At 36.4% G+C, this 24123-nt stretch overlaps 1 protein-coding gene across 10 annotated transcripts; it reads right to left on the bottom strand.

Moving 5' to 3' along the window:
* Window positions 1-96: 96 nt before the first annotated feature.
* On the bottom strand, window positions 97-20447 carry LOC106068725 (solute carrier family 52, riboflavin transporter, member 3-B-like). Of its 10 annotated transcripts, XM_056035927.1 has the most exons (6): window positions 20275-20447; window positions 16250-16652; window positions 8308-8434; window positions 7097-7304; window positions 4610-5752; window positions 97-1949 (listed from the first exon to the last, which is right to left on the bottom strand). In XM_056035927.1, exons 3-6 carry the CDS (start codon window positions 8313-8315, stop codon window positions 1752-1754), a joined length of 1557 nt encoding a protein of 518 aa, XP_055891902.1. In that variant the 5' UTR covers window positions 8316-8434; window positions 16250-16652; window positions 20275-20447; the 3' UTR covers window positions 97-1751. The 10 variants fall into 10 exon arrangements, with proteins under 10 accessions (XP_055891902.1, XP_055891899.1, XP_055891907.1 ...); XM_056035924.1 differs by lacking the exon at window positions 8308-8434; XM_056035932.1 differs by lacking the exon at window positions 16250-16652 and having other exon boundaries at window positions 7097-7401; window positions 8290-8434.
* Window positions 20448-24123: the final 3676 nt, after the last annotated feature.

Raw genomic sequence — 24123 nt, 5'->3', positions numbered from 1 at the left:
ATGACAAATTTCTGTGAGATTCTGTTAATAATGTATAACTAGCTAAGGCGTTACATCTAATAAAAAAAAAAAAGAAAAAGAGTCAACAAAAAAATGTAAATTGAACATATATTTATTTGACAATACCATCGCTTGTTAGATTTCCTTTCAGATGTCAACAACATAAATGCTTGAACTAGAGTAATTATGTGTTTACCTCAAACTTTTAGTTTGAATTAAATGTAGAAAAAAAAAGAATAAAACAACAGATCAATCACAAAAGGAAGAACAAAAAGACAAATACATAATCTTTGATAATGGAATTGAAGTGCTTACCACTACCGTCGTAAATGCGGACACTAACCACTACTGCCTCAATCCCTACCCCAGTCCAGTTCTTCAAGCGCCCAAACTTTTTAAACAAAAATGTCATATACATAATACACACACAGGGGCGTAGCTAGGAATTTTTCATCGTCTGGGGGGCCGGGGGCTTGACCTCTTTGAGGGCCCCTGCATTTTGCGTAATATTAAATTTTTTATTTAAAAAACACTCATTTGGGGGCCGCCCTCATTTGGGGGCCCGGGGGGATTTTCAAATTCTCCCCCCTTCTCCCCCATTCTAGCTACGTCAGTGTACACACAGAAAGCATGCTGACAGGGCGACCTTCAGAGATCCAAGTCAAGGAAGCTCTGAAGACAATGAAGAGCGTAGCAGTGCCAGGAGGATCAAAAAGTGGTGGTCTGCCCTTACACCTGTCTGCTGCAAATAGATCTTCCTCAACTGAGCAACGCAAAGTGTACAAGAAAAATGACTTTTTTTTCCTCCGCTAAAAAAAAATAATTTCCGATTCTTTCGCTTTATTTTCAATGTGAGTCCAGAGCTCATATTTATGTTCACATCCGCCAAAGTCAATCTTAACACGTGAGCAATTCATCTGCCTTACATACTACAGAAAATTAATTCTTCAGTTTTCTCAACAAAATGTTGATTTTTTTTTGAATGACGTCATAATGTATCCATTGCCACGGTGTGACCAAAAAGTGCGACCATAAATAAACGCCGGTACGTAGACAAATTAAGCAATCATCTTTCAGCGTGCGAACTTTTTTTCTATTGAATAAGAATCGTATTTATCTTTTTCTCTTGCTAAAGTTGCAATTAATCATACGTGAACCCGTGGGAGAATTTAATTCTCAAATACAAATGTCGTATACGCCTGATCAGTAATGCACAAATTCTGCCCACAGTGAAGCCTCGAAAAATCGGTTGGCAGTGATGTGGCCCGTTATACGCATGTCTGAGATTTCTGTGGACTCAACTGGCCTACATGTTAGATAAACAGATTACACTCTTAGAATTCAATAAGTGGTGTCAGAAGCATTGATCGTAATATTTGTACAAATTGTTTGATTCAAGTTTTCTACGTGACACTCAATGTAGACCTACACTGGACATTTTGATTATGTCGTAGTTTTATTTTATTTTATCTTGAAGGTTTTTATACTAAAATTTAAACAGGCACACGACAACTGCCACTTCATTTTGGCTTTTAGAATACAAATAAAGCCCCGTTTACATTCTCCTCCAGATTTGTAAATCGGCTTTAAGTGACATCAGCAAACAAATGGAACGACTGGAGTCGGGGAGGCGCCCACTGCTGCATCCTCTGATAACGTTTTATTTGACTGGCGGCTGATTTGCGTAATTTCTTTTCAATAAATAGTTCACAATATCTTCCTGGTAACAACAGACCAGAAGTGAACGTAGACTAGAGACATGGGTTTCCTACAGTCAAAATCTTGTATACATTCACGAGCAGAAAGGTGATGAAAGCCCCTGTCAGAGATCCTGCCTGGGAAGCTGCTCCGACCCACAACAGACCTCTTTTACCTTTGCTTCTTAGTACAGTTGCTATGGCAACTTTAGAATAAGTTAAAATAAATACCAGCAAGGTCCAGGAAAGAATCTGGAAAAAAGAAAAAGAAACATTTGTATTATATTTTATGTTAGAATATCATAGTGATGGTTAAAGGTGAGGGAATTAGCAATCGTAAATGACGGACTCAGTAATACACCCTTTAAATAATATTAATCATATTAAATGTCATAATCATTAGAGAAAGTTATGCAATGTATCTTTTTAAATTTTATTTTTTTTTTACATATATATATTTATATTTGTTTCATCATTTATTAGCTTGATCGAGAGGCTTAATACGCTTGAACTTGGCTTGGCTTGGCTACCTATGAAGGGGGCTCGAGGTTCGACACCCAACTCGAGCAGAGTTGTGTTTACTGAGCGCCTAAAGGCAGCACGGAAAACCTGCTCCCAGATACCCCCTCCCCCCACTGGTCCACAAATGAGATTGGACTATAGCGCTCTGAGCATGCTATAAGCATGAAAGTAGCGCTATATAAAAGCTATAATTTATTTATTGGAGATCTTCAGATAAACTAAACAATGTCAAGGACGATCAAATAAACGTCAATGTTGCCAACTAAATAATGAAGAGCTTCGAGACTTTGATTCTTCAGAGGTAAAAAGTGAAAACAAAAATTATTTCACTTTTAGCAAATCCTAAGCTTACCCACACCTTCTGTACTTGGTACACCAGAGACACCAACAAGATGGCTACTTATAGATTTGTCGTCATGTACGAATATTTCCAATAATAGTTGACACCTTAGACACACACACACACACATATTAAATATGTGGTTACATTGTTGACAGTTTGTTACACTGAAAACGTGCTTCTATGGCGTATAGGTATGATATACTATAACTTATCTGAAACAGTTGTGTTTCTAGTGTAAAGAGTAGAAGAAGTGTTCATCATTTATGTATTGCAAAAGGTAGATGATATTTGAGTGCACTCTCTAACAATGTCAACTTTAAAAGCTCTTTCACTTAGAGGGCTATAGTGATCTTTCAATATTACGTTTTTTCTTTAGGCCCCTACGTTATCCACCCTATATAAATATAATCGCCGCTCATTTCAACGCTACTGTAATATATTGCTTATATCATATTGTTACGAATGAACAGTGACAGTTAGAGGTCACTACGTGTGACCTCGGCGAGATGACACTGCAACAGGTGTTCTCTGGAATCGACATGTATAAACAGCGACAGGATGTGATGTTTCCTCCCATGTTGTTCCAGAGGATACTAGCAGTGTTTGTGCAACAATAGATAAGCGATTAGGGACTCTATTTAAACCAGAGAGTTGATGTGAAAAGAGTCAGTACAGTCGTCGATACTGTTGTCTACTGTGCGAGACAGTAGAAGAGAGTGGACTTGAGCCGTTACAGTCGATACAGTCGATGTAAGACGTATACGCTACATGTTACAGTGACGAATTGTTATAGTTATAATTCAATAAAGTTATATAAAGCTGAAAGTTGAGTCGTCAAGTTCTTTGCAGTGTTTCTTTTATTTGTGTGCCTAGTACATTTAGCCAGAAGATCAGAAATACGTAACAATATAAACCGGAGCATAACAATTTAATTTTTTCGTGTTTGAAAGTTAACAAATGATCGTGTCATCACGAAGACATTTAGATTGAAGTTTGGTGTCTGTCCGTTTAGTCGTTTTTCACAAAAGTTTTTGGTCTATATTTTACTTTTCCCTACTGTGTAAGTTTGAAACTTACAACTGAAATGAGGAGAAAAAATGGTGCATTAAACATATCAAGTAGCATATGGAGGCCTACTACAGCGATGCTTGTATATATTACATGATATGTTTCTTCTACCACACACGCAGAAATGGACAACTAAGCGCTTATCAGGTAAACACCTGCAAACCAATTCATGACGTCATTTGCTCAAGGTGTGTGCTTTGTTCAGTCTGAAGTTAGAAGCTTGTTTTCTCATACCAGGACCGGCCTTAGGCCAATTTGACCGACTGCTCCAAATTGGGCCCAGAGCCTGGCAGGGGAGCCGCAATTTACATTTAGCATATCACTATCAGTCATGGCTCTCGTCACAGGCTCTTAAAGATGTTGGACTTAAAGGGTTAACTTATTTAGTGTATCTTACGACTGACGTAACTTCCATTACTTTGGTATGGTCTATTGATTTTGAGCTGCTTCCTATGCATTTTGTATAATAATTGTTGAAATAATGATATTGTTAATAGTAATAGTTATTATTGTAAAAAAAGTCAGAAGAGGGGCCTCGCAAGCAGTGGCGTAACTAGGAATTGGCAAGCGTTTTGGGGCCCGGGGGATTGACCTCTTTGGTGCCCCTGCATTTTGCGTAATATTTAATATTAAATCTTTTAAAAACCCACTCATTTGGGGGCCCCCTTAACTGGGGATTTTTAAATTCTCCACCTCCCTCCCCCACCCTATCTACCCCTCTGCTCGCAAGGATCCATTAAATTGTACTCCGCAATTTGTAAGTAGGGCCCTGTCTCATACTTTATATATATATATATATATATATATATATATATATATATATATATATATATATATATATATATATATACACATATACATATCCTAACCTATTTACTTCTATGACAACAATGTGAGAGAAAAAGGAACTGTCACATTGCACTTATTTCAAATGAAGTAGTCCTACAATAGAGTTAAAGCACATTTGATTCTAACTTACACATATGATAGATCCTGAGAAATGGTCCACCAATGGAGGGGACGGGCTGGACACCGCAGTAAAGACAACGTAAGCAGATAGGACTGTGCCCAACACTGACGTCAAGATTGTTTTGGTCAATGAAGTCATTTCCAAGAAAATCAGAGCGATACAGGCCACGGGGTTAGCGATACTGGCCATGTTAATACTGAGGTGGTAGGCTTGGATACCGTACGGCAGACAAGCGTACGTCTGGATAGAAGGGAGGACTCCATTCGACAAGGCATTCAGCCAGACTGTAAGCAGTAGGAAGAGGGCGAATTTCGAACGAGTTATCTTCCCCTTTAGGGATTTTGAGTTTTTCAGAGCTTGCCTGGAATCACGTTTAGAAATGAGGTCTACTTGAGCTATATCATAATCATTGCTGTTAATAAATAAAGCGGTTTTAGACCTCAGTTCCACAGGTTTAGAGTCTTCTTCGAATACATGAATCTGTGAATCCTCAGTTTCTTCCTCGTCGTCACCTTGACCAACAGATTCTCTTTTACAGTACGACCAGTAGTTCAAAAGCACAAACGAAATAAGGCTGCAAATCATAAGTGTCATCAGAAACAAGAAAAATGCTCGCACTGAGAATCTCGCCTCTTCGTAGACTGGATATGTTGCAAAGGAAGATATCGTTGTCAAGTTTGTAAACTGATTTAATTTTGCAGTCGTGGTGCCTGTATGGTTTATTGAGTAGTTTGTAAAATAGAGGCTGGTATTCTCTTGTGTGACGGATGTGTTTCCACTCGGTGACGAGGGTACTTCAACACACTTCATGCTTCCTGCTCCTTGGCCTAATGCCACAAGACTGGGTATAAGTCCGCTAAATCCTTCGCCAATAAAATAGGCCGGCATGTACTGTGGCTTGAGCCTGGACATGAAGGGCAGGAAAGCCACGGACGACGTGCAGTCCACGAGCGCCAGACAGAACTGCAGAGCGAGAAGAGCCGTGCTATGCAGTTGTCCAGCTATGATGGACGTGGCGTCCCAGAGAAACGCCATCAGGAAACACGAAATGGCTCCCAGGGTGATGATCAGGTAGCTGACTGGCACTTCCAAGACACGATGCGGGTAGAGGGCGCTTGCTATGGTGTACACCAGTGGGGCGACATTTGCAATCTGTTAGACGTAAACATAAGAAGCGTATACTTAAAAGCAAACATTAGAAGAGCACTTGAAACATCTATTTAACACACAGTTTATTAAATATACACACAAGGACGACACATGATTTTGTGAACTTAGCAATAAATGACTTAGTGATCTATCCACCTTGAAGAGGGTAAACAGTAGCAGGTGACAGCAAGGGGGGATGTCAAGGGGAAAGAAATATGAGTTCAGGAAATCGGAAATATTGCAAATTATATTTTCCCTCACCCCTTCCCTTCCATAGAAAAAATGAAATCCTAATAATGACAACTTTTACTTTTTGATTGACTGGATACTTTCAAAGTGCCTATTTTGCATATTTCAACATTCTTTTACCATTCAAGATATGTATATCTATAACTATATATATATATATAGTTCGTCCATCGTGGTTCGATGATGACCACTTTTGTCATCCAGAGGGGCTAAGGGCTTTGCACTGGGGAGTTTGGTGCCTCCTCATGTGGCTGGTGAGACCTATGTGAGCCCGGAAAGTTCGGTTGCACACTGGGCAGGTTATTCCAGCTGGAGCTAGTGTCATTGGCCTTGCTTTTCTTCTCTGGCGCTTCACAAACGCAGGCGTTTTAGTAGATAAACAGATTAAAGAAACAAGTTTTAAGATAGTCCTATCTAGACTCATTATATCTAATTAAAAAATAAAAATTTATATTGGCTCTCTTTTGACTACTATTTAACCACTTTTCGTCGTATAAAACGTAATACTTCAATGCTATTCACTATTACAAAACAGAAACTAGAAATAGTTCTAGAATTATATATGTAATAGCTACAAAATTCATACGCAGGGGAAACACTTCGATCATCATAAAACACTGAACCAAATATTTACGAATATAAAAACAAAACCTAATAAACTACACAGAAAGACACAAAGATAAATTCACATTGCTTATTCCATGTGCTGAGACAGAAGCTCGTTCTTCCATGGTGCCGTTGGAACATGGAATGAATCAGCCAAAAAAAAAACAAAAGCGATTTAGAAGAGTTGAAGTCACTGACATGCATGACTAGATAATATTACAAATAAGTTCTTGTTTGCTCTCGTGTTCTGAACAATATTTAATTCTGAACAATATTTAATTCTAAACAATATTTAGTTCTAAACAATGTACGTATGAGTAAAAGAAAATAAAAGTTTACTGTCGCATGAATCTGAGACTTTCTTTTAAAGTGTGTCGTCAGTTACAAAAATCGAATCTTAATACTCTCAGAAACAGTTACGTGTTTCATGTGACGTGATTTTGTTTCTCTACTGAAACGCCTGCGTTTGTGAAGACTTTAAGAAATCCTTACCTGGATTATAACAGCCATATACGAGGGGAGGTCCCATCCCTCTGGCAAGTGTTGGACTAGTATCGGCAGCTCTACCCACAGTCCATTGATGTCCACCCAGGAGGAAACGCCGAAAAGTATCACAAGCAGGTAGACCAAAAGGCTGACATTACCACAGCGGCACAGATCCTGGCTCATCTTGATCAGTGTCCGAATCGCACCAGATAGTCTGCAAAGTTCAGGAACAGTTCATAGAGATGGTCAGAGATAGTGAATTTCGTGCGTCCGGTCAGTTTAGGTAATTAGCTTCACTTGGTTCGTTACAGCTGGCGTATTTGACAATTATTTACATTATGGCTAACTCGAATGTATAGATTATGAAAGATTGAGGCAGAGGAGAAGAAACAGAGAGAGAGAGACAGACAGACAGACAGAGAGAGAGAGAGAGAGAGAGAGAGAGAGAGAGAGAGAGAGAGAGAAGCATGTTTAATTATCTGTTGACAACTGTTTTGTTAATTGACAAGCTAAACAGTAAGTATGAAACGACACGCAGTAAGACTTCTGTTGACCACCTATACTCTCATTTTATGGACGTTTTGACAGATTCGAGTCAAGCTTTAAACTATGGCTAGGTGAAGGTCACCTCAAGAGTCACAGCCAGTTCACGTGACATCAAGATGTTTCTCAAGTGTACTTCTCAACTACAACAAGACAGACGTAGAATAAGGTCTTAGTGTCTTAGTGTTGTTTAATGCCAATGGACCTAAACCCAAAGTGTACTTCTCAACTACAACAAGACAGACGTAGAATAAGGTCTTAGTGTCTTAGTGTTGTTTAATGCCAATGGACCTAAACCCAAAGTGTACTTCTCAACTACAACAAGACAGACGTAGAATAAGGTCTTAGTCTCTTAGTGTTGTTTAATGCCAATGGACCTAAACCCAAAGTGTACTTCTCAACTACAACAAGACAGACGTAGAATAAGGTCTTAGTCTCTTAGTGTTGTTTAATGCCAATGGACCTAAACCCAAAGTGTACTTCTCAACTACAACAAGACAGACGTAGAATAAGGTCTTAGTCTCTTAGTGTTGTTTAATGCCAATGGACCTAAACCCAAAGTGTACTTCTCAACTACAACAAGACAGACGTAGAATAAGGTCTTAGTCTCTTAGTGTTGTTTAATGCCAATGGACCTAAACCCAAAGTGTACTCACTGACTACTGGATTGCTACCTGGTCATGCGGTGTGTTCGCTGGACTGTCGTTCGGTCGTCTCGATGGTCCCGGGTTCATACCCTGCCCGCTGCCATCCACGACGTCCTGCGGGAGTTTTGATCGAGGAAGTAGATTATCTTCAACTCTGAAAGAACATCCAAAACATGCAAAAATTTTACAAACAAACATTTAAAAACAAACAATCTAATAGCATTTGTATAATTTTCTAGGCAGTGCTTCCTGATTTTGAATGTCTTCAGACCTAAGAGCGAAATTTAAAAGATAAAAAGATTGTGGTACCTCTAAGTGTACAGGCGTTTGGGAATACATTATACATTACTTTTATCGCTGTTAAGTATTGTTTTAAGAATAACGGCTTAAGAGCGAAGGCCAAGTGAGGATGTCACGTGGCCAGGAAAAAGACCAGTTGGGTCCTGTAAAAAAAACCAAAGTTCAAAATCCCAATCTTTACCGGAATTCGAGACCCCTCGGTTTGGAAGACAGACTTCCTGCTCGTGAGGTTTGCTCGCTGGACTCGTTCGTACTTGTCGATGGTCCCGGAATCATACCCTGCCCGCTGCCGCCCCTTTCCCCGTCGTCCTGCAGGAGGTTTGGACTAGGAAGTAAATTACTTCAATCATGAAGGTACACCCGAAACATGGAAAACAGCAAACCAAAACAACATGTACTTGATCACTCCACCACTACGCCACCGCATTGTCTTCTACTAGATCACAAAAACTAAGTCTGAATTTGAGCAACTTTGATTCTGAACGTAATAACGAGGAAAGTAATGTACATAGTCTACTATCAAACTTCTGCACATTTAGAGGTCTCGCTGAAGCAATACCGCAAACTTCTTGTCTTTTTAGCGGCCCCCGTAAGGGGAAAAAGCCGCTATTAGGTTTGTGCAAAATGTCCGTCTGTCCGTCTGTCCGTCTGTCACACTCAGATCTCGAAAACTAGAAGAGATGAAAAATATTATTTCATCATTAAATGCGGCTTGAAAAGTTTAGGTGCAACGGCTACTTTTGGTTTTCTAAAAGCAAACCGTTTAATTTATAAAATTAATTATGCAAGCGATTTTTTCATAAAAATACACCAACTCTAAAACAATTACGTAAATGTAAGGGAGGCAATGTTAAAAAATATGCTAACAAAGATGGACAATTTTTGTGTATTTTCAGTATCACTAAGTCAAATATATTTTAAAAATGTACAGGAAATGTTTACAACAAATATAAATAATAGTTAAAGACGTTTTTTCTGGTCAACTAGCTGCTAAAATTAAAAGAAAACATTTCTGTTTGTTTATAAAGGCTAATAATGCACTTTGTATGTAAATATCACGCACATTTTTTTAAATGGACTTTTTATGCAGCGATTTTCGTGCAGTTGCGTAACGTCGCAACATGACCAGGTGCTAAACCAATTCCTTAAACTTTTTTTAAAAATCAGATTTTATTTATTTTTTGTTTAGTGCCCCCATCCGAATAAAAGAAGCTTATTTTTGTGCGTTTTGTCTGTTCGTCGGTCTGTCCGTCACGATTAGATTTAAAAAACTAGAACTCTAAAAGCTATTGAAAATCTGATTTACCCTTTAATGTTTCTCCCATAACATCTCCATAGTTTTAAGTATCTAAAATTGATTGTTCCGGATTTTTTTGTGCAAAACTAATCAACGCCAACAAATGTTTGTTTGCTCTTCTAACTTATATTACATTCAATTTCCATGCTTAAACGTTGCAAAAACACATTATCAATAATATGTTGTTCCGTTTTTTATGTAAATAGCATATTAATGCTAAATCAAAATCTCTATACTGACTTATATTTCATTAAGTGTAAAAATGTTCCGGATATTGTTTTATAAAACATGAATTATGCCTAATGATTGTTTGAAATCGCATAAGGCTTTTAAAAAAGGTAATTTACTAGAATTGATTACTGAAAATTACTTTTTAGACATTTAATTTTCTTGTAAAACATAACATAGAAGTTTTGTAATCGATAAAGAAAGTTCCGGATTTTGTTTCTTACAAATCGTCGCCAGAAATTTCCGAATTTATTTAAAAATCTACTAACGCCAAATAATTGTTTGAACTCCCTCTTCTAATTAATAAACAAATAATCTTCTCATTTACGAAATAATGTTTTTACGGATTTTTATGAAAAATATTTTAACTCACTACTCTCTTACAGTACATTTAACTTTCTACCTAAAACATAAAAAAATCTAATTATCGTTAATATTATGTTCCGATTTTTAAGGAAAACAGAATCCAAACACCAAAGTAAGGTATGAAAATCTCTCCACGTGGCTGTAGTACATCTAATTTTTATACGAGACCATCCAAAAAATTTAATTAACGGTATTACATTTATCTGAAATTCTCTTTTTCTTTTACTATTTATACAAACATCCGGAACAATCTATTTTATAAACTTTTCAATTGTGTTCATACCTAAAAATTATTGCGATGTTTTGAAACGTAAAATAAAGCTTAATCAATTTTTAATAACTTTTAGTTGTTTTTTTTATATCAAGATGACGGACAGACCGACTGACAGACAAAACGCAAAAACAATGCGGCTTTGATCCTCTTTAAATAAATTCTATTAGAACTCAGTGCACCAATGTCTATGAACCCTCGTTAAATATCTCGTGTAAATAAAGACATTTTTTTTTATGGTACCGGTACTAGCCTATTGTGAGGTAATGGAATTTTTTTTCTTTGACGTCATATGAATGGACTCTTTAAATGTAATGTTAAAAGAACGCACTCGGTGCACCAATGTCTATTAACCCTCGAAAAAATTGCTTGTATTAATGAAAACATATTTTAGTCTAACTAAGCCGTGTGACGTAGTGTTTTTTTTTTCCTTTGACGTCACATGGAATGAATTCTTTAAATGAAATGCTAAAAGAACGCACTCGGTGCACCAATGTCTATGAACACTCGAGAAATGGCTCGTGTTGATGAAGGTGATTTTTAGTCTAGCTAGGCCTTGTGACGTAGTATTTTTTTTTTCCTTTGACGTCATATGGAATGAATTCTTTAAAAGAAATGCTAAAAGAACGCACTCGGTGCACCAATGTCTATGAACACTCGATAAAAGGCTCGTAATGATGAAGGCGATTTTTATTCTAGCTAGGCCGTGTAACGCAGTGTTTTTTTTTCCTTTGACGTCATATGGAATGAATTCTTTAAATGAAATGCTTAAAGAACGCACTCGGTGCACCAAAGTATATGAACACTCGATAAATGGCTCTTATAGATGAAGGCGATTTTTAGTCTAGCTAGGCCGTGTGACGTAGTGTTTTTTTTTCCCTCTGACGTTATATGGAATAAATTCTTCAAACGAAATGAAAAAAGAACTCGGCATAGTAATGTTTATTAAGCCTCGTTATGTGACTCGCGTTTAAAAAAGGAATGATATCTTGATTTAGATCTAATCTAGATTTTTTAAACTAGATCTAGATTTTTATTACAGTATATCTAGATCTGGATTTATATTCTAATTAAAATTATTTTAGAGTCTAGATCTAGAATTTCTAGATCTAGTTTAGACTAAAATAGACTAGATTATGATGTAGAATTTCAATTTCTAAACTTAAAGTGTAAAAAAAAGTGTAGATTTTCATTTCCAAACGTTTTGATCAATATTGTAATGTTTTAATATACTAAAACTAATCTACTATTTTTTATTAAATTTAAATTTAAATTTACGGCAAATGAATCTTTGAAACATTATTACTTTTGACCATCGGATGGCTGCCTGGTCGTGCGGTTTGCGCGCTGGACTGTCGTTCAGATTTATGGATGGCCCAGGGTTCAAACCCTGCCCGCTCCCATCCCCCGTCGTCCTGCGGGAGGTTTGGACTAGGAAGTAATTATCTTCAACTCTGAAGGAACATCCGAAACGTGTAAAACATTTTACATCAAAATTAAATCACCTCTTGAATATTATTTGCGAATATGCAGATCCGACAGGGATCCGACTTCGACGGGGGCCGCCTCTGAGTTTGTGTAACACAAACTCTCTTTGTAATCTTGTTTATTTTAAGGTCTGGCAGCCTGGCAGATTGAATGATCATTCGGTTGCGTAGCTACGATATATTCTGTTTAGTGCACTCTTGTCAGTGCTGCCCATAATGTAATTTTTAAATGATTTCAAAGGTACTGTTGTTTTGGTCCAATACATTATACTTACTATAATATATATAAAAGGTACTGTTGTTTTGGGCCAATACATTATACTTACTATAATATATAAAAGGTACTGTTGTTTTGGTCCAATAAATTATACTTACTATAATATATATAAAAGGTACTGTTGTTTTGGTCCAATAAATTATACTTACTATAATATATATAAAAGGTACTGTTGTTTTGGGCCAATAAATTATACTTACTATAATATATATATATATATATATATATATATATATATATATATATATAACATTCAAGTTGATGAATTCCCTGGGAAAAACTTTCACTCAGTGTACACTCATTAAAAGCAGACAACAAATGTTTCGACCTTCAACTATGCACTTATTTACTGAGGCTGCAGTACTAGAGGAGAATCACTATAAATAAAAAAGGTATAAATCGACTGAAGAACTAGAAAAAATTGGCACAGCGTTACAAAAGTGCAAACTATCACCTGTACTACATGTCATCTACAGCAGACGATATCATTCCCATAATATAAACTTCATAACCGTTGCTGGCGTCATTCCACTTTATTCACGGTGTATTACAGATGAACCATAACACGTCCACATGTGGTGAATGAACAGCTTTCTACTTTTGAATGTCCAGAACATGTGAGAAAGAATGGATTGTGTGCAGGGCTAAGAATCAGCAATACTTCGTATATATGAGAAGAGAATGACATGACACTTACTCAATAGTTAAATTGAAATGACATGACATTTAGTAAATGTTGCAACATTTCGACGATCAGCAACGTTGTTTCTTTATACACTTTTGTTTGTTGACCGACACTACTTTATATCTTATGGTAGGCCACACTGTCGTGATTAAGACCGCTAGTAGCAGTGTTTCTCAAACTTTAGCAGGTGGTGCATTCTAAACGATAACAATTTCGTTCGCTTCCCTCCCCCTTAGTTAGCTTGTGACCTTTTAGGCTTTCGAAGAAACTTGAAGACAGAATTATAACAGAATTTTCCAGTATTGTTTTGCATAAATAGGCTATATATTTACACAATGTTTAGAATCCAAATGTACATATTAAATATTCTTTAAAGATAATTTATTTTAGTCAGAAATTCATGGAGGAACCTGTTTGAATGGAACTTGCGAAAAACCTGGACATGGATCCAAAAACGGTTCTAACGATTTCTTAGAAATTTAACAGTTGATGTATATATGTGAGAAAAGAATTACTAGTTCGTTGGCCACACTGAGAAAACTCTAGTTTGACCTTTATAATTTTTTAAAGTATAAAAAAGTAAATTAAAATTTGGCTAGAGAATTAGGTTGAGATCTAGATCCAACATCGATCTTGAAGGGACTTTCGCTTTTTTGAAAGGGCTATCGAGTTCGAGAATTTATTAATGTAAGACCATAGACATATATATATATATAGACTGGACGATAAAGAACAAATTATTATCGGAAATATTTGGGAAAAGATAAGTTTGTAGATCCACATCACAAACCTATATATATTTGCCTATGTCTATGATTATGAAACAAAGACAAAATATTGGGAATATGGCAGTTTTGTACTTTTCAAAACTAAAGATCAAAGGTATATATTGGCTGAAATGTTAGTCCTAGAATTTATTGCTCAATCGCCGCCATTTTTTTTTTCACATAGATATAGTACATAAAACATATTGACTCCCCCCAAATAAAAATAACTTCCTACTGCCAGTCTATATTTATTTATGTCTATGTGTAAGACATTATTGATTCAAGAGTTTAATTAATTACATAATCATTGTACACGCCGTCTGCTAATAAATAATTTTGATGAGGCAATAAACTTCTTTTCCAAAGTAATCTACATCTAGGTAAACATATCAACAAGCAGGGGGGGGGGACTGGATATCAAAATCGGCCCGGGCATTACGATATAAACCGGCCCACAAATGGCATGTCATATATTTTCGGTGGGGGTGGTATTTTCACCCCACTCCGCAATTTAAACATATATATATATATTAGTGTGTGTGTATACGTAATTAATCTTCATTACTTTCTGATCTTTCATTCTTTCAAACGTTTTTTCTACCCTACAATACTCTCTTCCTATAATTAGTGGAAAGACAGTACACACTGCCAAGGGACAGGTAGGGAGTCCGGGGAAGCGCTGTGAGCAGCCCCCAAGAATAATTTCCGTCATTTTAAGATTTAAAAAATGCATATTCTGAGGTATATACAGTGCAATTAGCCTGCTACTCTTCCGCTAAATTTGCTATTCACTGGAGTTCAGCGACTGAGTAGAAAATGGTAAAATGCTTTAGTTTTTGTATTGGAACGGAGAGGATAACCACAAAACCCCTTTTGGCTACGCTCATGAAATTTGGTGACTGTAATTTGCTTAAGACAATGAGGTCTGAGGCAAGTGATGGTTTGAATCCCTCCCCTCCCGACTACGCCCATGTGTTAAATTATAGGTTTAAGACTAATTCTCTACAAAATATATGAAGTTTGATAACGCATCGAAAACTGGATGGATGCATTCGTAGGATTACATAATGTATTCTATTTATACATGTATGTAGTCTGGAAACTATAACCAATACAATAGCAGACTAATGGGTTTGAAGCTTTTTGGTATTACTTATAGATTACAGACGTTTCTTAAAAAATAAGGTAGTTACGCCCTACGCATTTCATGTGTCAATCTAGTCGTGTATATTGATCTGTGCCTTAAAATATGCTAAATCATTTGTTCCTGGCTGACTCAGGCAACCAATTCCATTAAAAGATAAGAGAAAGCAGAACGGTTAAAGAGGTACTTACTTAATGTGAAAAGCTCTTGCTTCCTCCTAGTACATTCTCAAAAATGCGAATTGTATATATGTGAATATACCATGACCCATTATTTACAATATAAATTAAATCTCCTTTCATTAAATATCGGATGTGACAGCGCTATATAAGTTATTGTAATTATTGTAATAATTTTCATCATTAATGACGTCATACTAAGCATAAGTTTGCCATTAATTATAATAGTATACAAATGTATTTAGATCTAGATTTATTTTTTAATCAACTAATTTTTTTAAAGTCTCAAGTGTAGTATCTTTAGATCTATGTTTTTAAAAATAAACAAAAAGAAACTTACTATTTCTTTTCAAATCGCAGAAAGTAGAACTTTATACCCATATTGAGCTGTGAAAAAGTTGCGCGGTTTGCAATTTCACGGCTGTGTGTATGTGTTCAAGTTAATTTCTATTAAGTATTGTTAAAGAGCTAATTGTAGCGCCTATTTTTTTTTTTTTTTGCTGCGTTATATCAATGTTTTCTAACGTAACCTCTATCATCCCTCTTTTTGGTCCATGCCGACCAGCAAAATGATTAGGCGAAACACAGCCTCGAAGACATAAAGCAGTCTATGCCGCTCGTGCATAGCAGAAAGTACGATCTAACGTTTTGCAAATGATAATACGTACAGTGTATAGTGCATTTTTCTTGATATTCTTGTTTAATTTCAAACAAAATTAATTCGTGTTCGGGCCTTTGTGTCTTGCTGCTGTCACTTTTTTTTAAAGTTGTCTGCATTGAATTTTTTTTTTTCGCGACCAGACCGGCCCATTTGGTACCGCCCACCGGGCATTTGCCCGTTTGCCCATATAGCCAGTCCGCCCCTGTCAACTAGTGCTTTCTAGATTCAACAGAGTTTCCTTTGAGTTTCTTTTATTAGCACAAATAAGGTAAGCTTGAAAAATGTAAAATACTAGACTAGTTCTTACCTATAGTAATAGCTGATGGCAAACATATCAATAGCTGAGGCTGAACCAATTAAGCAAGAAAAAAAAATCGATATAGAGTAGTAGATCAAAGGTCATAGTGAATGAGAACAGGTGCTTGCTCTTTTAGCTGCCAAGTTGGTAATCCTTTCGACCGACCGAAAGTTTTGATGACGCAATAAAGCTCTTTTCCAATCTCATGTCAACATAGTTTCTGATTGACTCCATTATTACCTAAATGAATAGTTTTTTGACGTTCTGTTCTATAAGACGACCTTGTCTTCGGACTAGAAGACAAGCCTTATTGGAAGGTGTATACAAAACGGTGTATTTTTAGCGGCCCCCGAAAGATGCTATTAGTTTTGTGTGGCCTGTCTGTCCGTCCGTCCCGTTTAGATCTCAGAAACTAGAAGAGAAAATGAAAATCGAACATCGTGATATTTTAGATCATTCAAAGTTCTGATGCAACGGCTACTTTCTTTTCTGAAAGCGAAAAATCTAATTTTCTAATTCCCTTATGCAAGCAGTTTTTTCATAAAAATACACCACTTTTGTAACTATTCACTATTAATAGTAACAAACACGGGGTGCTCTTTAGTAGGGGAGATATTTATGCAAATGGTTTTACATTCTTTTGTCAAAAATTTTTTTTTTACATTTGTATTGCTAAGTTAAGTAAGTTCTGTTATACATACTACTACATTTATACATAAATTTTTTTTTTATTATTTTTTGAAAGAGAAAAAATCTATTTAGTATACATATAAGTTGGACAGAATTTAAAACAGGCATGTCAAACTCGTTAAGGTGTATGGGTCGCAAATAAAGCTGCTACGGTCAGAGAGGCCGCAGCCAAAAATCAGTTGCAAAACATCTTACTAGTTGTATGTAAATTAGAAACAATACAATAGAATACAATAATTAATGGCATACCTGTCCCTTAGTTAGCTTAATTTGTAGTACACTTTGGTCGTTAAAAATTACAATGATTGCGCATTTTATTCTTTGTTCTGATGCTTGACATCTTTCTGGGATACAAGTTTATTAATATCGGGTGAAAGTTTGTTTGCCACTGACACTATCATCACTGACAACAAATTTTGATCAGATAATCTCGAACGGTGAGGTGATTTTGTAGCTTTCATTATAGAAAAGAACTGCTCACAGAGATCAGTGCTTGCAATTGAACGTACCTTTTAGGTAAATAACTAAATTTTGGCACAGCCACTTCTATATACTTCGATTTCAACAAAGAATCTAACTGCTATTCTGTCAGCTCTAGTTGCACATTACCTGCAGCATTTTCAGAAACAAATGAAAATGAAGATAAAAACAACGAAAATTCTTGCTCGTATGAAACGAAGTCATGAAAAAGGCCAGTGGAAACATCTACTAACGATTCCAGGTGTAGGACATATTTACCAAATGTTGTAGCCGTATTTCATCTTTTTGTTCCTGACACGTTGAGAAGTAAACAAGATTGTCTCTTCATATTTGGTTTATCCACAGTCGTAATTTTGCTTGAGAGCACTTCACATGATCACACGCAGTTGTGACAATTTTTTCTTTACTTTGAAGTTTCAAATTCAAGTCTTGCAGGTGACCAGTGAGATCAATTGCAAATGTCGAATCCTGAACCCATTCGTCAGTATGGAAATGTTCAACAGGTTCACGTTTCATGTTCAGAAACAATACAATTTCTTCATGCAGTACAACAAATCTCTTCAATTTTTTATGACAGGAGAGCCAGCAAACTTCGTGTCCAATGTCATTCAGAAACATTGAAAATTGGCGATGATAAGAATAAAATTGATAGTGACTGAAACCAGTCTTATGACATGTTGGAATTGTAATTGCTTTGTGCGTTATGTTTCTTGGTGAATGATGCATTAAAAATGAGCTAATTTAAAATTAGCATTAGTATCTCTTATTTTTGCAAGTAGCTTTGCATCAAAACCATTTCATAATGGTTAGTGCGCCATCCGTTGTTAGACTAGCTAGCTTTACCAAAGGTAAATTGTACTGCAATATCACCTGTTATTTCTCAAAAACATCCTCGCTTGATATGGCGTTATGCATAGAACATGTAGCTCCTGATGTATCTAAAAAATTCTCTCACAGGCCCTTATGAATATAGCCAACTGTGCTACACCCGTTACATCAGTTGACTCATCGAGAGCCAATGAAAATAATTTAAAATCTTTTTTTTTTTTTTAACTGTTCACGCGAGCTGATTGACATGTCATTTATTCTATCTGCCACAGTTTTCCTAGTTAACGCTTTTACTTTAAATGCTTTCACCTTTTCTGGACAAATTACTTCGGCATCTTTAACGATACACTCCTTCATAAAATTCCTTTCACTAAATGATTTGCTATGGCTTGCAATTAAGTTTGATAAAATGTAGCTGGCTTCACTGCAGACTCACTCTCATTGTTCAGTTAACAAATACTATTTTTTAATTCAAGTAGCTTGTCATCTCTTATTTTCCAGCGTAATAGTTTATCATTATTTTGATAATTTTTGAGGTGGCCAGGCGGGCCGCATGCAAGGTGGTTGCGGGCCGCATGCGGCCCCCGAACGCCGTGTTAGACATGCCTGAATTAAAACAACAATTAATAAGTAGTTTTTCATATTATCGCGTCAACTGCGGGGTACTTCCATCACCACGGGACACATAACTAAAAGAATTATTTTTTTTAAGGAATTGTTTTTTTCTTGAGGCTTTGAATAAGAGATTGACCCTTTACAAAACAATTTGATAATCATTATATGACATCAGTTAGGCCGGGTTCATATCCAACTTCACATTCACTTTAACCTATGCCTTGGTCTACTGAACTGTTGGTGTACCACACAAGATCTGTCAACCTTCTTTCTCCATTCTTATCATTTGCTTTTGATAGAATTTCATTCTGATAATCTTTCTAAAAATATTGAAACCTGCCTTTTTACCTGATTGGGTTGACTACTTCGGGGGCCGATTTTGAATTTGTGTTTCCACACAAACTGTCTTTGTAACCTTGTTTTTTAAATAAGTTATTTTTTACGCTTTTCTTGTTGAAAATAATTTTTTGTAGCGTTTTTTATAAATACTAGAAACGTTTTTTTCTGGACTTTAAATTGGAGACGTAACAAGCAGGACCTGAATTAGAATAATAGCCTTAGTTAGTTGAGATATGTGGCCCCTTGCAATCAACATAACGGGTTTTTTTTCTTTGGTCTTTCATCAAAATAACTGAAAATCATTTTTAGGGTGTCAAAAGGTGCCACAAGCTATAATTTATCTTGCCTATTGGTAAATTCAGCACTAGCAGCAGGTTCTCCCACCACCCATCGCCAAATGTTTTCCTGCGTTCTGTCCTTCAGAAATTATTTATCCTGGTCTCTACAAAGCTTTTATTTCCTCTTAGAAAGAATAGCGCAAGTCAAAAAAAGTTTAAAAGTTATACAGTAAAATATGTATATAAAACATTTTTTTAAAGAATATATATATATATATATAATTTAATATTAACAAATATTCTATTTCTTTCTTCTAAAATACAAAATTATAGATAAGTATTATTTCTAAAAAGTGAGTTTTTATTAAAGCTTTTGAAAAAAAGTGTAGGGGCCACCACAGAAATTCTTCCTAGGGGCCTAAGTCCGACGTTGTCTGGCTTCTATCACTTTTTTTTTTAAAGTTGTAAGTTTTGCAAAAGTTCAATATTTTTTTATTTGGGTGTCACCTGGTGCGTCCCGCACTACCCGCACCCACCCAGTGACGCCTCCACACCCTACTCAAACAAGTACATTTTGAACTACACATGGTATAGGAAAGTACTTACCCAACGAATAAAACAGTAAAATTGAACATCTTATATAGAATTGTACATGTAACAACAGTAAGAAGGTATAAGTTCCGTTCAGATAATTTCGCTAAGTCATGATCTACAACAGTGGCCCAACACATCTGCTAAATATCTAGTGACAGCATGTTAATACATTACACTACACAAAAACAAATTGCATGTGAAGAAACTTACCTTTGTATTCATAACAACTGACAATGGAGACATCAATAACCCCACCGCTTAACATTTAAAACCAAACATTATAAAATCAAATGGATTTACAGACTAAAACAAAGTCTGTCTAAAGAGTTCCTTTTATATTGTATGTGTATCCGTCAAGCTTTGAAATGTATTAACTGAACAGATTCATGTGTAGCATAAATAGGCCAAAGGTCGTAGTTTCATCATCAGTGTGTTATGTTTGTCTTCATTTCAGTGCTGCCAACCTAACGAATTTATGCTAAAAAAAACACTTCAAACTAATTCCTTACAAAATGTTAAATAATCAGATTTTATTTATTTTTCGTTTAGTGCCTCCATCAGGATGAAAGCCGCTTATTTTTGTGCGTTTTGTCTGTTGGTCGGTCTGTCCGTCACGTTTATATATCAAAAAAACAACAACACTAAACGCTATTGAAAATCTGATTTGACCTATAATGTTCCTTCCAAAACATTGCAATAGTTGTAAGTATTATTCCGGATGTCTTGTGAAAACAAATCAATGCCAACGAATGTTTGTTTGCTTTTTTAACTTAGATTACATGTCATGTCCGTGCTATGAACTATGAAGAACTTTGAAGTTGTTCCGGATATTGTTTTATAAAAAAAAATATGTCAAACAATTATTTGAAATAGCATCATTGACTTACATTACCCTCGGATTCTTTGAAAATACTTTATTCTTTAACAATACTTAGTAGAAATTAACTTATACACAGCCGTTAAATTGCAAACCACATAACTCATTCACATCTCAATATGGGTATAGAGCTTGTCTTTCTGCGATTTGTAAACAAAACGTAAGCGTTCTTTTTTTGTTTATTTTAAATAACATTTAAAATCTAAAGATGCTACACGTAAGGCTTACAACAACAACAACAAAATGTTTATTGTATGTTTAAAAAAAAAAATCTGATCAAAATTAGATAAAAATAATAGTAAACTTATGCTTAGCATGATGCTATTAACGACGGAAATATTTATAATAATGATCTGATTTTCTATAGCTCTGCCACATCAGATATTTAATGAAAGGAGATATATATTTATATTTGAAATAATGGGTCATGGTATATTTATATACAATTCTGTTTTTTTGAGAATGTACTAGAATGTAGCAAGAGCTGTTCCCATTAAGTGGGTGCCTCTCTAAACCTTCTGCATTCTTCTGTGTAGCCAAAAGGGGTAGCAGAAGAGTAGCAGGATAATGCAATGCAAAGATACCTCAGAATATACATTTTTTAGATTTAAATACCGGAAATAATGTTTGGATTTGGGCCTCCATGACCCCCGCTAGGTGAGCTCACAGTGCTCCCCCAGACCCCTAGCTGTCAAGGGCGGGTGTCTACTGTCTTTCCACTAAATAAAGGGAGAGACTATTCTAGGGTACAAAACAAAAATAAACAGCCGAAATATGAAAGGTCAGCATGTAATGAAGATTAATTACGTACACACACACACACACACTCATATAAATATATATGTGCGGAGGAGAGGAGGAAAAAAAAGCTGGCTATGACATGCCATTTGTGGGCCGGTTTATATGGTAATGCCCGGGCGATTTTGATACACAGTCCGCCCCTGGAGCTGAAAGATTATCTAAAATCGCTCGTTTGACATATTGTATATATCCGGTATCTGTCATGCCGAAATGTGTAATATATCTCTTTATCAATAATAGACCATTAGTTTGTAACCAGTTTATTAAGTTTAGAGCAATGCCTGGTCTTGCGGTTAGCGTGCTGAACTGATTATCTCGACGGTCCAGGGTTGTTTGTTTGTTTGACATATTTCAGATGTTGCTTCAGAGTTGAAGATAATTTACTTACTAGTCCAAACCTCCAGCAGGACGACGGGGGATGAAACATTATTTCTTTTGACCATCAAAATTAAATCACGTCTTGAATATTCTTTGCGAATAGGCGGATTCGACACCGACAGGGATCCGACTCCGACGGGGGCCGCCTCTGATATAAAATCGTGTTGATGCTAGACTGTTAGACTAAGAGAAACCAAACGGAATATTTTAAAAAATAAATTATAAAAATGTTTACACTTATTTCGATTTATTTATTATCGTTTTAAATGCAGGAACTTTGACATTAATATCCGCTATATGAGTTTTCCAGACGGATTGTGGGCCTAAACATTAAGTTGTTACTCCAGGTTCGTATGAAGTAAACTGAGACGTGTCCTGGTCTCTATGCCTGTTTTTTTTTTAGAAACCTTTTTAAGAAACAAAGAAATCCTACTGTGCAAAAACAAATCATTCTTGAGATTGGGCAGATTTCTTCTAGTTGCACTAAAAACAAATCACCAGTTTATATTTTGAGATGAAAATAATCCATGTGTGCTTACGAAGTAGTGCTATTATGTACATATAGTAGTTTACTGACATGACTTTTCCTGGCGTATCCTGACGTCATTTAATGAGCGTATGTTATGTGACAGGCTACTTGAATACTTTATGCTACTTATAATACTAGGAATGTTTTTAAACATTCAATAAGCGTATGTGACAGGTTACTTGAATATCTGTATAATACTTGTAATACTAGGGATAATTTTTTATACTACCTTTCGCGTTACTCAGTGCGCTTTTGTTTTTCTTGTAGTGGAAGGGGATATCTGGGAGATGTTGTCAATTCTGCTCAGCAAACACTGGGATTCGCTAGACCGCGAAATTATGATGGCCAGGTTCTCTGCCACTTTTGGTTTAACAGGAATCGTCCTAAAATGGCTTGGATCCTACCTGACTGAACGCACCCAAAGTGTCGTTGTTAACGGAACAGAATCATCAAGCTTACTCTTGAAGTACGGAGTACCCCAGGGATCAGTTCTAGGCCCAGTACTGTTCACTATGTATACATATCCACTCAGCGGTGTCATACGGCCAACCGGCATCCTATACCATTTCTTTGCCGATGACTCACAGTTATACGATTCCTCAGTACCATCAGAGGTGTCGCATCTGGCAGAGAAAATCAGTAGTACCGTTGCAAGGGTGAGCAATTGGATGGTTGAAAATAAGCTCAAGATGAACGAAGATAAGACAGAAATAATTAAGATTGGCACTCGGAACAACGTCTCGAAAGTTGAAAGCACAGATTCTCTTTTTATTACGAACTGTCAGCTTCCTTATGTCCATGTAGTGCGGAATCTTGGAGTTTTCTTCGACTCAACACTATCTTTCGACCCACACATAAGTCAGCTCTGCAAGGGTCTTTATCTACAGCTGCGTAGATTAGGCCAGATCCGACCATATTTAACAACGGAGTCAACAAAAACGCTAGCTGTGGCATTCATACTCTCCCGCCTTGACTACTGTAACGCCGTGCTAGCAGGTATACCTGATGACAAAATAGCCAAACTGCAACGTATACAGAACAACGCCGCACGAATAGTACTTAGAAAAACAAGACAAGATTCTGCTACTACGCTCTTGCGCATGCTCCATTGGCTTCCCGTGAAAGCGAGAATCGATTACAAGGTCGCCACACTTTGTCATCAGTGTATATATAACAATGAGATGCCCCTGTACCTTAGAGAACTGATTACTCCAGCGATGCCCAAAGTACGGCCCGCGGGCCAGAACCGGCCCGTGACGTGGTTCCATCCGGCCCGCTGAAACGTCGGCACAAAAAGTAGAAAATCCTCCCCCCCCCCTCTTTTTTTTTTCAAAAAAGTTGAAAATGTATCTTTTTCTTCTTTAGGGCCCTCACATTTTCTTTGATGGATTGGTACCATGACCTTTAATGATTGCGCGTTTAAGAGTTTATGAAATGGAGCTCTGAATGTAGAATCTACCAGGAAAAGTGAATG

This window comes from Biomphalaria glabrata, chromosome 7, assembly GCF_947242115.1.
Source record: "Biomphalaria glabrata chromosome 7, xgBioGlab47.1, whole genome shotgun sequence".
Taxonomy (NCBI): domain Eukaryota; kingdom Metazoa; phylum Mollusca; class Gastropoda; family Planorbidae; genus Biomphalaria; species Biomphalaria glabrata.
This window is presented reverse-complemented; position numbering and strand designations above follow the sequence as displayed.

Coding starts and splice junctions, on each gene's coding strand:
- LOC106068725 (XM_056035923.1), bottom strand. CDS start 20,201: ATGTGTTGGGCCACTGTTGTAGATCATGACTTAGCGAAATTATCTGAA. Junction 7,305..20,076: donor TTTACTGTTTTATTCGTTGG/GTAAGTACTTTC, acceptor TGAACTTTGCAG/ACTATCTGGTGCGATTCGGA. Junction 1,950..4,609: donor TCTCAGGATCTATCATATGT/GTAAGTTAGAAT, acceptor TCTTTTTTCCAG/ATTCTTTCCTGGACCTTGCT.